This window comes from Otolemur garnettii, unplaced genomic scaffold (genome assembly GCF_000181295.1).
Source record: "Otolemur garnettii isolate 467f Iridium unplaced genomic scaffold, OtoGar3 scaffold00139, whole genome shotgun sequence".
Classification (NCBI taxonomy): domain Eukaryota; kingdom Metazoa; phylum Chordata; class Mammalia; order Primates; family Galagidae; genus Otolemur; species Otolemur garnettii.
Window position 1 is genome coordinate 191,267 of NW_003852534.1, and position 16,634 is coordinate 207,900.

Sequence of the window (16,634 nt, forward strand, 5' to 3'; positions counted from 1 at the left end):
TGAGTAGAGTGCTGTGGCATCACAGCTCACAGCAACTTTCAACTCTTGGGTTTAAGCAATTCTCTTGCCTCAACTTCCCAAATAGCTGGGACTACAGGTGCCAGCCACAATGTCTGGCTTTTTTTGGTTGTAGTTGTCATTGTTGTTTGGCAGACCCAGGCTGGATTCTAACCCTTAAGCTCTGGTGTATGTGGCTGGCACCTTAGCCGCTTAAGCTATAGGCGCCGAGCTGGAAAATTATTTTCATCTATTCATCGGTGTGTATTCTGTCATTTGTAGCAGTCAAAATTCACAAAATTGTATTTTGTTATGTTATAAATGGGCTAATTTATAAATCATGTCAGAGCACAGTGGTGTGTTTTCTCGTTAGCATGAGCAGGATACTGAGTTGTATTCCTTCTACGTCAGGTCTGCACTGGGCACATTCTCTAAGAATGCAAAAGGGTCTTAGCTGCCCCTGCATATGTGTTTCCTCCTCGGGGAACCTTCTGACCACTTGGATGCACTCCACCTTCCCCATGTCCCTTGCTCCCCTTCATCTTTCCTCTGGGGCATTTGTGCTTCCTGGGGCTTTTGCCTCCTGGAAGGGCAGCTCCCCAGGGCAGGGTCTGTCTGTTGTCTTGGTGTATAACCCTGGGGTCTGGACTGTTCAGACTTGTGGAATGAAGGTAGAGTTGAGATGAAGGTGATTCCATGAATTGACTGAATTGTGCTTTGTTACTAAGAGTGGGGAGCTGAAGTGTAAATGTCGTGTCTGCTGTTCTACTGTTCATGATTATTAAAAGGAATTTAACAATATGAAATTTCTTTGCAGTACAACTTTGGGAAATAAGTTAACTGTTTTTACTTAAAAGCGCTGTACATTATTTATTTGTTAGTTGCTGAGTAACAGACAGAAATGTAGCATTTCTTTTTAAGTACTGCTTTGGATCTTCTAGGCTTGGACAGCATATGTATAAACACTCTATTTTGACTTTTATTCGATTTTAGATTACCAAAGAAGACTTCCTCACATTTGATTATATACTATGTATGGATGAAAGCAATCTGAGGTAATCATGTTCGTAAAGTGTTATTTCTGTTTGACTCTCAGTTCAGTAAAAGGCCAAATTGTTTGTTGTCAAAGTGACTTTTTTATCTGAAAGTTTTTAATAGACGCTGGAGGTGATAGTATACAGAATATTTTATTTAGAATGGCAAGAAATTTAGAGTAATCTAGACTTAGGGGTATATTTACAGAGAGATATACCTTAGATAAGAAAAAGTCCAACTAGCATGATTTAATTGGAAGGTTAACTGATCTGTGACATGTAGTTCTGTACAAGGAAATGTATAATTTTGCAAGAGAGTGATTTTGTTACTGGTGTGATGGTTCTTGGGCAGTGTAGTATTTCATTGTTTCCCATGCCAAAGTACTTCTTCCTTCTCATATTATTACCCCATCTTCTCAGAGAGGAAACTGAAGAACAGTGAGGTTACATTACTTTCCAAGTTCATAGAACTAGCGAGTGGGTGTGGTGGGACTTTAGGCCTGGGCTTAGAGAAGCAGGATCCTGCCACTCCTCCTGCCACTGCACTGACCAGAACTCATGTTAGTTCAGTGCAACCAAGAACTTAACTAATTTCCATCACTGCTAATTCATAATATTTCATGTTTTTGATGAAGAGAACTATACTTTTAATTGCTTATGTGGGGGTGAACAGTTTTATTCATGTATTTATTTTTAATTAATTAGAATCTTCCTTGAAATGCTTACATTTCCCTTTTTTTTTTTCAAGTCTTAACTTTTTTTTGTTCTCATTTACACTATAGCTGATAGGAATTGTAAAAACCATCTAGTAAGAAGACCCGGTCCGCCTTGACTGGCGTTGAGTATGCAGTGTGTGTGTGTGTGTGTGTAGCAAGCTGCTTGCTCCAGGGTCTGTACTTGCAAATGCTCCTGCCTTTACTTGGAAGCTCTTTTTTGTCCCTTGTGGTTCAGCATCCTGCTGCCTGTTACTGCAGCCAGGTTATCCATTAGACTGAGGCTTCCTGCAGCTCCCTCTCAGCACCCTGACCACACAGCTTGGGATCTGAAGGCTCTTGGCTATGGGGTTCCTTCCCCATGCCCAGCCCCTGCCTGAGGTATCACCAATGCTCCCTTGAAATTTGTTTAACAAATGGGGGAGTGAGCAAGATGTAGCTCAGCTTTTCTTTTTCTTGTAAAAGCTAAAGGTGGAAGGCGCCAAGTGTGGAGCTGCGTTTTCAGCTTGGGCAGGGCTTGAGGAGTCAGAGAAGGAAGAGTAGTGAACGAAACTAACACTGCATGATATACTGTGCTGAGATGTCAGAGGGGACAGTAGGGATTTGGTTCACATGGATTTCTGAGAAATCCTGTCACCTGTTTCATCTCTGAAACATTGTCTTTTGATTGATTGTCTCAGTGTCTTTCGCAGGAGAAGAAACTTACTGTTTGACTTAAGGTGTTTATTTTGTGTAACAACACCAGTGAGAATGTGCCTAAGAGGCAGGGCAGTGGCCACCAGCCACAGAAGGGGCTATGCCCCTCTGCTGAATATTGTTTCATTTCATATCAGGTTACCTTTGCTGGATTTTGATACGAATGTATCATAAAACCCTAGCAATGTCCTTGAAACCGTAGATCGGAAAAATTAAGTTCATGTTTCAATTTTGCAGAGATTTGAATAGAAAAAGTAATCAAGTTAAAAACTGCAAAGCTAAAATTGAACTACTTGGGAGCTATGATCCACAAAAGCAACTTATCATTGAAGATCCCTACTATGTAAGTATAGTTCACACTTCAGGGCTGAGGTGAAGACATCATGTCTGCATCCTGCCATGTAAAACAGCAGAGTACAGTTTTCTTAAGGACTTTTTTCTTCCTGTCCTTTAGGGGAATGACTCCGACTTCGAGACGGTGTACCAGCAATGTGTCAGGTGCTGCAGGGCGTTCCTGGAGAAGGCCCACTGAGGCTGGGTCTGCACAGCTGCAGCTGATAGCACCTTGACCCCCCGAGGCTCTGCCTGTGTCAGGCCAGGGGCTTAGGTGCAGTGACGCTCCGTAGCCCCAGCTCTTTCTTCAGTTGATCTGTTTCTTACCTTAAAAAATAATTGCAGAATGAAATCAGTTGTGTTTGGCAGAAGAATAAATAAAAATCTTTGATTCTAACAGTTTATGGGGAATAGCAAGAATTTGTGGATTACTTGAACCCCTTACTTTGCCCTAATTACAAAATTAGTGGAGCAAAAAGGATATAGAACTGAGTAAACACGATGTCAAACCTCACTTGACGGCCCAGGTCATCACCTATGCCTCTTGAGACTTGGATAACCTAGTCTACCTCTTGAGTAAGTTGATGTGGATAGCTGGATGGACAGTGCCCTCTGCTCTCCTGGGCCACCTCTCTACTGGCATTGAGTATGCAGTGTGTGAAAAGTGAAAGTAGCTCCCTCCAAGGGAACTAAAAGTGTAGATTAGAAATGTTTTAATTCGTAAGTGAAAGTAGCTCCCTCCAAGGGAACTAAAAGTGTAGATTGGAAATGTTTTAATTCGCACACACCCATAGTGCACACTTGTATATTTAAAAGATTTGTGGAATCCGTCTTTAGCACCTTTAATACTTGGCTTTTGCCTAGATTATTTCCTGAGGAGGTCAGATCATTTGCTCCATTTTGAACTACTTTGCCTCTGCCAGCTTAATTATATCCAGAAAGGAGGATACTTGTATGCTGGTTTATCTGTGGTCAGTTGAGAAGCTCGTCTATCTTTTTTGATGCATGTGTAACCTAGATGTTGAATATAAATTGGCTTAGCTGGGAAAAAATAATATAAAATGCTGGGAAAAGTTCTATGATACTAGCATGCTTAAATGTTGGTATGTTAGCAGCATTTAATTTAGAGACAAATACAGGTAATTTCTATGTACTTTAAGATAATCTCAAATTCATATGGATATGTCAGAAAATACTGTTTTCTTAAACTGGGGAGTTATAAAAATACAACTGAGATATAAATCTGGTGTCTGCCTGCTTTTTATTGACAAGTGAAGAAACATTCAAAAGCATTGCCTGTAGTGTTTTATCAAATGATCTGTGTTTTAAGTGCATATTTATCTTCAGTATTAAGTTAAGTGGTGAAAATGGGCACCTTGCTGCCTGTGTTTTGTTCATGAAAGAAGCGTAAGGTCCCTTGCTGGAAGTAGCTTTGCCCAGGGCCTCCCTAGATGGCTCCTATGGAGCAGGTGAGTGACAGTTTGCTGTCTTCCCTGTCTTGATTTTCCATTCATCATTGGTATCTTCAAATTCTGGGATAACTTTTACTTTAAAAAAAAAAAAGAGAGAGAAATTCTCATCCAAAGGCTGAGCGGATCATTGCCTAGAACAGGCGTCCTCAAACTACGGCCTGCAGGCAACATGCAGCCCACCTGGGACATTTATCCACCCCACCGGGTGTTTTTGCCACCGCTGCCTGTCTTGCTTAGCAGCTGACTCATCCCGGGGGCCGCAGTCTAGCCCTCCAACGGTCTGAGGGACAGTGAACTGGGCCCCTGTTTAAAGTTTGAGGACCCCTAGCCTAGAAGAACAGGAAGAGTTTAGAGGAAGGGGTGATGCAGGCCTCTTGGTCCAGTGCCTGTTCTGGGTACCATGAGGGTCGCAGGGGCAGAGGGGCCCCATGCTGATGTCTGCTGGACCAGAGGGGGTAGCTTCCCCACCATGCTGCGTGGAAGGACCACAGGATCGCCACAGGAAGGCAGTTTACTTGCTGAGTGGGTCTTGCTCCTGGTGGAGCTACTCAGACAGACTTGGGACAGTAAACAGAGTGGGTGTTTGATTATATCCCAGAAGATGAAAAATTGGGAAGAAAAGACCAAGTAATTTGCTACAGTCCGAAAGCAGGATTCCATGAAAACACTTAAAAGATCCTGTCCTTGTCACTCAGTGATGGCTTCATCTGAAAGCGAGGAAAGTCTTTGCTCTTCTGTCTTCATGGTCTGTGATGTTTATGTATATAAATACAGCTCCTCAGACAGAAATCAGGGCTCCTGACAACTCCCGATGGCCCTGTCCTCATGCTGCATCCAGATAGTGCATCTGTTCATGAGAGCAGACACAACTGGGAAATGCATTGCTTTGCTGGCTCCCACTTTATCTTTTAAAATGGAATCCAACTAGATTTGTTTGAAATGTATTTACCTGTAAAAATCTGAGACTGCTTAGAAGCCTTAAGGTTTAATGTTTTCATGATTACAAAATCGTGGGAGATAATGGCAACAACCTTATTCGGGATGTTTACTTCCAAATCAGGCTCAATTATGCCACTATATAGTATATAGTAGCTTCTATTTGTAAAAAATGTTAGTTATCCATTCTCTGACATTCTGCTAGTGTTGTGATCTCTGTGTAGATGTGCAAATCTTAAGTCTCAACAGTGATCTTGGTAGAGGGTAGGAGTCACTTTGGAGACCGGCATTATAACAAACACTTCATTTATTACCGTATTTATTTACAGTATTTACATACTGCACAACAATGCATACTATTTTACATTTATGATACAAAGGACAAATGGAATTAGCTTGGATATATTCACAGATTTTCACTCTTCTGTCTCCAAAACACAACTGAAGTTTTATTTTTATTTTTAATGCCTTTTCAAATTAAACTCTGGGAATTTAATTGTAAAAGTAATACAAAGTATCAAATCATACTGTATGCTATATGAAAATATAGTTTAAGATTCTGCCCATTAATTATTCTTTGTGATTTCACCTAATCAGGAAAATGAAATAATGCATTTAATAGCACTGCATGTCAAATGTGGAGCATTCTCTTGGTTTTTAAAATAGTGGCAAAGTGTCACTGTCGAGTACACTGATTTACTGAATACATATCTGTAAAGTGTCAACAACATAGAAAACTCAGAAGAATTATGGAAGTCTGCAAAAATAAATCTCTTGTAGACGAGGGAATGTGTTTATAAAGATAGTTCTGTTTCCCTGCTGGTTTCCAAGGCACTTCTCATGGTTTCTGTGTCCTGCTCCTTCACTCCTGCACATCTCAGCTCACTGCTGAAAACAAAAGTTGGTTTCACTTAACTATTACACTTAATTATCAAATCTGTAAGACTCAGGTATGGGATATAACGTTTACTGAGGCATCTCAGTGTGCAGGTATATTTCTCTATGTTCCCAAAGTGTAGCCTCTTTTATTCTGTCTGACTTAATTCTGCAGTTACTATGTGTCTACTGTGCTGAAGGAACAGAAATTATAAGTATCTTTGAATGCTTATTAAAGCTGAGGAGCAGTGCTGAACCTCACATGTGCCATCAGAGTCCTCAGTGAGTCAGTCCCCAATGAGCTAATTTGTGGCAATGGGGGAAATGGCCAGGCAGCTGTAGGTGCTCACAAGGGCTAGCACGGCTAACAGCTTCAAGGTTGAGCGCTGCCATTTCTAGCACTCCACTTTAGACTGTCCTAAACTATGGTATGCTGTTTATTTTACAAGAATAATAAGCTTAAAGATTACTAAAATTAGGCTGCAGGTAAAAGACTAAACTAGGTACTTAATAAAACTGCAATTTTTTGAGAATATTCTAGAGTTCAGGCTTCTCACTTACCTGTGAAGTCCAGATGATTGTGTGACTCTTAGGGGGCGCTGCTGAAATGCAGTTTCTTTTGGCCTGAGGTGGTCAGTTAAGCTTTGGAAAGGACAGTGCTTTCCTGCCAAAGTCCTGCATTCCAGACCAAGTCTTGGTGTGGTTTTGGGAGGGGACTTCATCTGCTTCATCTGCAGCCTGCTCCTGCTGCTACAGCAGTAACCAGTGCCATGTGGAACTGCCCAGGTGATGGGGACATGTGCCTAACCCTGTCACTTTTCATGTATTTCTTGCACAGTCACATTCTGATTGACTAGTACAGGCTGGGGAAGTGAAGGCAAAGGGCAGCAGTGCTGTACACCATGACCAGGCCTGCCCACATGCTGGGACCCTGTCCTCAGAGCCTGCCCAGGGTGTGTTGGGTGCAGCCTAGCACAGGGGAATCAGGAGGCATTAATTCCATGTGTCTAAGCTCCATCACTGGAGCAGTCAGTTGGGGGAGGTATGTACATGTTTTCTGAGGATGTGCCTGGTTCTGTCTGTAAAGGGTGATAATGTAACAATAAAGCAGCAGCAGTGGACAAAATGTTAATAACATTTTCTTCTCCCTGCCGTATCTCCTTGGGGTGATTTGCAGAAACATATATATGGCCTGACAATTAAGTTTGAGAACTCACCCTAGAAAAAGTGCTCTACACCTCATTGCTGAATATCACTATGGTCACCTTTAAAGTATGCCCCTTGGGAAGCTATGCACCAATGCCAGTGCCTACCCAGACAACCCTTCAAAGCAATTCTGGAACTCTTTCTGGAATGAACACCAGGGTGGTAATACAGGTCCAACAATTAAGTTTGCAAACTCATCCTAGAAAATTTGCTTTGAAGGGTGGACTAGGCACTGGGGTTGGTGCACAGCTTCTGAAGGGAGTCTAGTGATGACTAGTGATGTTCAGCAATGAGGTGGGAAGCACTTTTTGTAGGGTATGTTTAAGAATTTAACTGTCACACCTTGTACATTCATTCATTGATTTAAAAAGAAAAAGGTCTTTTTCTGGTACCATCTCATCTCAGCTGGTAGATAAGAAACTAGGATATCGGACTGGGAAGAGGAGCCAAGCATGCCTTCACCTCCCCAAAGAGAAAGTGCAGTAGGTGGACTGTGTTGGATGCCAGCTCGTGGGCCCATGTGGTCACTTGCTGCACCCCACACCACCTCCCTTGCTCACAGCTCTGCCTGCTCAGCACCTGCCTCCCTGCTGCCCTTGGCGCCCAACCCCTCACTGTTGCCCAGCTGCCCAGTGAGAGCACCCACCCTCTGATCCACCTTACAGGAGGCAAACCAGTGCGGCCACTCAGAAAATGGAACTTCCCTTTGTGAGGAGGGTTCCTGGACAGCTGTCTACAGGCAGGAAGCAAGTCTCATTTGTGCAGTGTAGACAAACAGTGCCACACAGGACACGTAAGTGCAAGACTGGTGACACCGAAGTGTCTCTCTGTCTAAAGTGACTGAGTTCTGTGGCATTGCATCAGTGTGGCTGCTGTGTGGCTGGCAGGCGTGTTACGTGTTCCTTACCAGCCCCCCGGGAGGCCACTGCACAGAGTTCAGCCTGTGTGCTGCTGGTGCCTTTGTGCTTCCTTTAGGAGTTATGAAGGAACAGCACCAACAGGAACACTCAGGAGAGCTGTTCCCTGAGCTGACTGGCACAGTAAGAGGCCCACACTTCTACTGGGCATCACAGAATCTGCAGAGATAGGGCCATCATATACTCACTGTGCATGTCAGTGGGCAAGTGAAAGCCCCATGGGACAGGACTGATTTTAAGTGTGTGCCTGGTGTATGCACAGAGTGATGTGCTGATGTACCATGTTTTGGAGTAACATGCAGACTGTCCTATGGATAATTCATTATGCTGCCCAAGGCCCTGTGGCTATGCCAGCAGGGGGCACCTCTTATTTAAGGCCAACATTTTGAGATGATTTGAGCATCGTGTCAGCTTTACTCAAAAGTAGAGCTATGTTAGCCAAAGAATGTGTGTGTCTTAACTCCCTTGAGTTTTTCATGTCCCAGGTGTGGTTCAGCTCCTCCGGGTGTGCCCCAAAGCCGCTGTGTAGGCTTACCTTTCCCTCCACGCATGCTGGGCTGACCGCCAGCCGAGTGAGGAGTCGGGCACATCTTTTATAGTCTGCAGTAGAAATAAATCACACACTTCCATCAGTTACTTGAACAACAATTAAACAATTTTTTTTGCAAGTATGTTAACTGCTAAAGCCATTTATTTTTTTTTTTAATATTCTGGATTCCCTGGAGCAGTATGAAGTCTGTCAACTGAAATCATGGATTCTGAGTTGCTGGTTTAATAATTTATGATACTTCAAGGGCTTTATCATCACATGGCGGAAGTCAGGTAATGTAACTGGCAGCTGGGGTGAGGCAGGCAGGCACAGAGTGTCCAGCCTGGGAGCTCTGGCTGCCCCTCTCTCCCCTCAGAGGCCATCAGAGCACACTGACACAGGCTTTGCAGACTGAGCCCCAACCTGAGTTGACTATGACACAAAAAAACAGTATTAAAATTTCAAAGAAAGTAGGCTGAAAGTCAAGTTGCAGAGCAAAGTCCTGGACTGGACTGAGTGAGGAAGGAGGCCATACACTGATTTCTGCTTACAGACCACTGCTCCTGACAGGTGAAATAATGTCCCCCTCTGCCATTCAGACAGGGGCTTCTGCAGAGAAAGCGAGTGAGGTTTAATGATCACGGCCATGAGACTTTCCTCAGGATGAGGTTCTTTAGAAAGCAGCAATAGTTTATAAATTACTGAAATCCATTTCTCAAAAATGGCAAAATCCTACTTGAAAATGGAAGAGTTCATGATGAGAATGTGAATAAATGAGCAAATAAAAATAAATACATATAATATGTTAGATACATAGCTAAATCTACTTCTAAAAATATTCCTTCTAAATATTTACAGCACGTTTTGTTTGGGTTCAAAGAGGAAAAAATGATCTAACTACTGACAGCTGGGTCATCTGCTCTTCCCAGGAGGCACCTACTCATAGAAGCAGTTTTCCCAAATCCGTTACATGTCAGGGTGCAGCAGAGTGTGTGAGTTCAATTTGCATGTCTAGGATCCCAGCTGAGCACCTGTCCCTCTGCCATCCCAGTGTCTCCAGGAACACCTCTGGAACCCTGATGTGACACATGTCATCTGAGAACCTTATTAGGGTGCAGACTTTCCCCAGTAAGTCTGGATGAGACTTAGTTCTGCATTTCCAACAAACACCATTTGGGACGTACTTTGAGTGAGACCCCTCTAAGCTCCCTTCAGTTCTCACATCCTGGGAGTCCAGGGATTTTCTTCTCTGCAGCCTAAAGCAGCACAGATGCAGTCCAGCTTCTGCTTTGCAGTTCTTGATGGGAGAAGAGGAGAGGAAATCACCTAAGGAGCTGCTGTCTCAATGCACTCGATATGCCAGTTTCTCACCCTTGAAGACCCAGGATGGGTTGTGACCAGAAGTCTTGTGTCACACAGCTGAGTCACTGTGAGCAAAAGGAGGTAGCAGATGTGGGCATAAGACCCTCGTCCTAGCTTTGTTGCTGCTAACTGCATGACTATTGATGTAAACTCTCTCCTTCCTCATCCATAGATAAAAAGTAAGATGTGATGACCCAAAGGTCACTTTCACATTTAGAATCTATGATCCTATTATTTTAAGAGAATATTGAATATAAAATACATGCCTATTTTAAAGAATAAAGATGACAAGGGCCTGTGGCCCCAGGAAAACAGGTCAGTAATTCTCTAACAAGATGATTCCATTTCCATGGAATCTAAGGGAGCAACACTGTCATAGGTCCACAGGGCCTGGATGAGGGGGCCGGTGGGTGCCCTTGAGTGGCACTTGAGACAAAACCGTAGGGAGAGTGTGCTAGCCTCAGCATTAGGACAGTGCCTGGCTGGGGCATGCAGGCCCAGGGCTCCTCCTGGTGGTGTGACATGTTAGATGTGCACAGGCCTCAGCCTTGTCTGCAAAGTGCTGCAGGTGCCACTGGCTGGCTGAGTGTCACTAGCACAGATCAGTGAAGAAGCCCTACAAATAATGGTGGTCACTATTTGGAGTAACTTTGCTGCCTAAAAAAGAAAATAGAAACTTCTACCTCATGTAAATCTTTTTTTTTTTTTTTTTCTTTTTGGTTAGGCAGGACAGGCAAGTCTGGTTTGCTGAGACCAGGTAGCGAGATTCCTGGTGTGCACACAGGTTTCCTCCTGTGGGCCTCAGGGAGAAAACAGGAGTCCTGACATAGCAGGTGGCTCAGACTCTGTCAGTCTAAGTCCTTGTCATTCTCTGTTTTGTAAGGCAGAGAGAGCTACTTCATGGGGAATATGTGTTTTGTGAAGGTACATACCAGAAGACCTGCAGGGGAGAAAGCTGCTGCTGGGCGCTAGGCCACCGAGGGCAGTTCTCGAGGGCAGCTCTGCACTTCTGAACTGGAGATGAAGCCACCAAAACCCCAAGAATTTTGAAATAGTAAAATTCCTGGGTGAAGAGGTTACACTTACTGATAAAAGAAGAAGCCTGTGGAAGAAGCTCCACTGGAATGGTCCAGGCAACCTGGTTCTTTATACCCAGAGGACAGCCCTGGGCAGAAGTCATAAAAAAAGTGACTCATTCTCAACATTTGTGTGGTTGTCACAGTTGAGTGGACATATACAGCCTTCATGCCAGAATTGATGAACAAAAGGAGAATGTGAATGGAAGAGGTAAACTCATTTCAAAAGTTGATTGTCCCAGTGGCTGTAAATGATTTTCAGTTTGGCATCACCTTCTTCAGGGCTCTGATCATCTTGGCCCCTAATGCCATAGTCCCATTGGATGAAATGGAAGATGTGAAGACAGCTGTCTACACTGTGTTTATATTTACAAAGAATTCTAAAGTCGTTACTTACATGCAGGAATGGTACAGTCTCTGGTGTTGTGATAAAGTCTGTGGAAATGTTTGCTGCACTTTGGACTAAAATAAAGAGGGCCTGGAACACAGAAGGGGAAACAGATCAGGAACATGCATGCATGGGGCAGCACGGAGCTCAGGGGAGTGAGGGATGAGGAGAAAACTTACCTGTAAGGTGTTTTAAAAACTTGTCCTTCATCCTCAGATCTCGAGGAACAATTTCTGTTTCAGAGAAAATAATTATTATATTGCCTGAATGAAGCATTTTTTAAGGTGATCTTAAGTAGTTGGGAACTCTGCATTAAATGTTACATTGAACTAAAAAAACAAAAACAGATTGGAGCACCTTGATTGTTATATGGGACACAGTGCAAAGTCTTATGATCAGGGACATATCTTTTTCAAATTGTATTAATTAACTGCTCATAAAACTTCAATATTATCTATTCTCTACCTCCAGAGTATAGAGTCCTTAAAGGTACAGCTTTCACTGTATTAATGACTTTTTTGACACTTTTATTTTGAAGAGCTTGGGAATTAAATCTCACAACATTTTGAAGTTCTAGAAAGAAAACCTGACCCTCAAACAAAAAATTGTTATGAAAGATTACCTTTTCTAGAAAACTATTTAGAACAAGGATTTGATGCCTTTATGACCACCAGTTTGCAAGGCAGAAGCATACATTAGCCTGGGGTACAAGATGAAACTCCTAGGGAGAGACTCTTTCAAGCAAACCTCTACCACAGTTCTCTGCACAGGACACCGGCAAGGGTCCCACTGTCATCCTCATTTCGGCTTTTTGTTTTGCTTTTTTACAGTAATCTGTAATCATTTGCATCCTCTGTTTTCAACCAGAGACTTGGCCCTGGTGGTGAGTGATGCCAGCCTGTCACCAGGAGGACTGCTGCCCCCTTCCAGCATCTCCGCAGTGAGGCTGGGGCATCTCCCCAGCGTCAGTCTTCAATTACTCCTAACTTTAGCCGATCTACGTAAAATTGACCTTATCATATTTGACCTAATTGTGTCATGAAAGCATTAAAAGCTTACATGCTTTCCTGGGGAATTCCCCCTGGGGCAGCCACTGGAAAAGGCCCCGCTTCAGGAGACCTCTGGAACATTTCTCAGTTGAAAATGCTTTGCTGAAAATACTTACATTTCGAAAATAACAGATAACAATTATGTGCGGAAAATAGTGACTTGGGTACCAGCTCACACTTGCCAGAGAGGGTTAGGATGGTTACCTAGAAGGACTGGAGTGTGGACCTCCTATTGCTACTATTTAATTTTTCTTTTTTAAAAAATCTCGTTTAAAAAAATGATCAAAATTGTGTTCTCTTTCTGAAGTGTGTTTCCCAACACCGATTCTCTTTCAGCACAATCTCGTCCTGGTGTCTCAGACTCACCCACTCTCTGCTCGTCCTGCGAAGGCCCGAAGTCCAGGACCTGGCTGTGAGCGGGAGCGCAGTCCTGCCCGCCGTGGGGCTGCGGCCTCGCGTACTCCCCGGACTGGTGTTTCTTGAGCTCCTGGACGATCTCCACAAGCAGCCGCAGCAAGGTCTGCCCGTCTGCGGGCTCCCGGGGCTCCGCGCGCGCCTGGCCGGGCCCCGCCGCCCCCAGCACCAGCAACAGCCCCAGGAGGAGGGGGCGCCCGGGTCCGCGCATCGTCCGTTCTGGTCCTGGGCTGGGCGGGGAGGGGCTGGGGGCCGGAGAGTAAGTCAGCGGCTGCGGGGAAGGGAGGGAGCCACTCCCGCTCGCGCCAGGGTCGGCCGGGACGCCCGGTCCCCGAGGAGGGCGCCCATGTGGTCCCGGCCTGACCGCAGGTGGGGGCGACGGGGGCGGAGGTGCCAGCAGATGTCCAGCCACGCTGAGCCGCAGCAGCCAGAAGAGCCCCTGCCCCCGGGCGCCTCGCCCCCGCTTTCCGGCCCCTAACTTTCCTCGGAATGGCAGCGTCCGCCGAAGCCCTGCAGTACGGAGCATCCGCGCAACTTTCTTTAGCCTGTAGGAGCCACGCGGTGCCCAGGGGGACGCCTCTCCCAGAAGGGGTCCCTCTCCCAGAAAGCAGCGCAGCGCGCCGGGTCAGGGCGGCTGCACTCAAGCTCCCAGCCTCGCCTTTGTGCGTTGTCGCCCCGGCCGGCGCCGAGTTCCCGAAACCCGCCGAAGAGCCCCAACGTAGTGCCCTGGCTCCTGACGCCCGCCGAGCCAGGTTCCGGAAGACCTGGCCAGCACCTGCCCGCGCCGCCTGCGGTCACCTGCGCGTCGGATCCCGCTGCTTACCTGCGTCCACGCTCGGGAGCCGCGGTGGCGTTCGGCCGTCTGTCCGCGCGTCTGCCCCGGCGTCTGTCCTCGCGCCTGGACACGCGCGCCCCTCTACTCCATGCCCGGAGGCGCCCGGCTCGCAGAGCGCATGGGACACGGGGACGCGGGGACTCGGTGGCTTCGAGTACTGGACCGCGGCCGCCCCGGGGTGCGCCGGCGCCGAGTCCCGCCTCGGACCTCGGGGCGCTTCTTATCCCCGCGCCTGCCGACGTCAGGCGGGTCCCCGAGGGCTCCAAGCGGGGCTTTAATTAGAACCCGCAGAAGTGCTCGTAACCCGGTGCGGATCTTCGTCAGACGCCCCGCCGCCCCCCGCCCCATCCCTCCCGGTCCTCTCCTGGTCTCCCCTCCCCCGTCCCCTTCCTCTCCGCCCCCTCTCCCCTCCCCACCTCCCTGGTTCTGCGTCTCCTCCTCTTCCCCCGGTTTCTCCTCCTCCCGCCCCTCCCTTTCCCCCCTCCCGGTCTGTTTCCCTCCGTTCCTGTCACTTGTGACAGGATGAGAAGAAACGCCTTTACCAGGAACTCGGATCTGTTTTTGTCTAAATGTAGCTCTTGGGCTATTAAAAAAGGAGCCTCCTGATTGCCTCGACATTTAATAAGTCAATTAGAGTCTATGCGTTTGTAGAGATTCGCCGCGTCCTAGGGCCGCTGTTGGGACCCCGAGCGACCTGGAGCCCGGGTCCCCAGGCGGGGCGGCCCAGCAGGCGGGGGCTGGGCAATCGGGCGTGCGGCGTTCGGGGCGCCCTGCGATGTGCGCAGAGACCGGTCGAGGGAGGGAAGGACCCCCCCCAAACAGCCCCCAGCCCCCCAGCCCGCGCGAGAACCGGCTGGGACCTCTGCGGCCGCCCTGAGCGGGACCCCGGGCCAAAGGCCACCAATTCCTGGCTCGGAAACGCCTGCAGAGGGCACTTGCCTCCAGAGGCTAGTCCTTAAGAAAGTTTGGTTCCTTGGATGTAGCCAGGCACATTTGTGAGAGTTCAACAATTTACCTCTAATTTTTTTCTTGTAAAATGTATTATCAATCGGTTGCGCACTTTCCCATTCCATTGGTGCTTTCTGGGCAAGAGCTGGACTTCCTCCAAGTCAGCGATGCGACTGGGGAAGGTGTTGTGAGTACAATACCAGAAAGGGAGAGAGTGGGCAGGGATTAAAAGCCTCCACCATTAGCGGCGCAGTTACACAATGGCAGCGCGCGAAGTCGCGGCCGAGCGCACGTGCGCCGGAGGCTTCCCAGCCCAGGGTTTCCAGAAAACTCCGCCGGTGAAACCTTCGCTCCCCCGCCCTCCGTTAGTAGGTCTGTTTCCCCGGGGAAGGAAAGGTGGTTGTGGGTGCGGGGCACACTGGGTAGATGGAAGGTATTGGAGGGGCCCAGACCGCCCTCCTGTTGAGTGTGGGCTTATCGCTGCTCTTTAAAAGCAAATGGTTTGATTTCACAGAAGGATCTTTCCCCAAGCAACAATAACTGAAATGTGAACGTTTCTGCTAAAATGCAGTCAGGAAAAAGTACAATTTCATGTCGAACAGATTTAGGCACATAAGATGAGGTATTTTTCCCTTTTCCCCTAACCCTTGCCTTCTCGAAGAAATTTAAGTTCCTCTTTCGAGAGCAACTCCCAGTGCTGAAGTCGACCCTCTCCCCACCCCTCCCCTTGCCTTCGCCTCACCGGTCCCACCTGTGGTCCCCGAGCTGCTGCGGGGCGGCTTAGCCACCTTTTCTGGCGCAATGGAAACACGAGGAGATTTTATTTTTGCAAGAATATTTTGGTATAAAACAGTTTTTGAAAACAAAATCTTGGTATGGTGAAAAAAATAAAGAAAAAATTATCCTAATCACGTTATTTTAAGTTTACATGAACTCTTTAAACATAGTATTTTACACAATCAAAAGCTACACTTTTTTCCCCCCTAAATAATACCAGTAGGATCCACCTTCCCCTCCACCCTAACATAAGCAAATGCTACCGCCGGAGAAACCTTGCTAGTAATTAATTTATCCTTTTATTCTTTTGCAGTTTTTAGCAGGACGGATCATTGGATCTCTTGGGCGACATTGCTGCCACCTGGCTGTGTGGCAGCCCAACCTTAGACACCAGTGCGCTCTTGGGGACAGTAGTTATGGAACTAGGGCCTGGCTGGTGTCTGGGTTCATGAGATCTAACAGTTAAGGATAGGACACTCGTGTTCATTCATTTAGTTTTGCAAAGTTCTGTATTAAAATTACTCTGGGTTTCTCTCCTTTTACATTAACAATTTTCACAGATTTTTAAAAGCCAAAAGGGTATATTGATTTTTTAATCTTTACTGAGCTTTTCAAATAATGATATCAGGATGAACTCCTTGAATATCTCTGGCCACTAGAAGCATCTGTTGTGCAGGGGGCTGGCTGCAGGACGACCTTCCCCCTGCCTGGAGAAACCCATGCTTTCTACCCATGACTTAAAAACAGCCTAAGTGTTTGACCTGTAGGTTTGAACCCTGTCTTTCCAGAGCCCATGTATTGTGACCATGGTCCAGGACTCCGAACTGCTGTCAAAGGCAAAATAAGGTGTGGACAAGGCTACAGGGCTCCTCAGCTTGTGCTGATGAATCACTTAGTCACTCCACTTCTTTTGTGCAAAATGAGGTGATTGAGCTACATGGTCCCAAACTCTAAAACCATGTACTTCTGTCACTGTTATCAAAAAAGTTTGAAACAGTAAAATTCAGTGTTTCTTGCAAAAGCTGAAGATAATTTACTTGAAGTCATCACTATAAGTTTCAGGCAAGAAGAGGTGA

The 16,634-nt window shown here is 46.4% G+C and overlaps 2 protein-coding genes across 3 annotated transcripts in view; one reads left to right on the top strand and one right to left on the bottom strand.

Annotated features, from left to right (window-relative positions):
* ACP1 (acid phosphatase 1) overlaps positions 1–3,172 on the top strand; it is a 14,583-nt gene extending 11,411 nt beyond the window's left edge. The window contains exons 4-6 of one of the 2 annotated variants that reach the window (XM_003798553.3): positions 991–1,052; positions 2,678–2,783; positions 2,895–3,172. In XM_003798553.3, coding sequence (XP_003798601.1) covers positions 991–1,052; positions 2,678–2,783; positions 2,895–2,972 — 246 coding nt within the window. In that variant the 3' untranslated portion in view covers positions 2,973–3,172. The remainder of the gene's footprint in view (positions 1–990; positions 1,053–2,677; positions 2,784–2,894) is intronic. The other variant, XM_003798552.3, reaches the window with a different exon arrangement.
* A 4,647-nt stretch (positions 3,173–7,819) lies between these two features.
* Positions 7,820–13,209, bottom strand: ALKAL2 (ALK and LTK ligand 2). The gene is made up of 5 exons (XM_012810586.1): positions 12,951–13,209; positions 11,715–11,768; positions 11,545–11,625; positions 8,716–8,780; positions 7,820–7,996 (listed from the first exon to the last, which is right to left on the bottom strand). Exons 1-5 carry the CDS (start codon positions 13,207–13,209, stop codon positions 7,820–7,822), a joined length of 636 nt encoding a protein of 211 aa, XP_012666040.1.
* Positions 13,210–16,634: the final 3,425 nt, after the last annotated feature.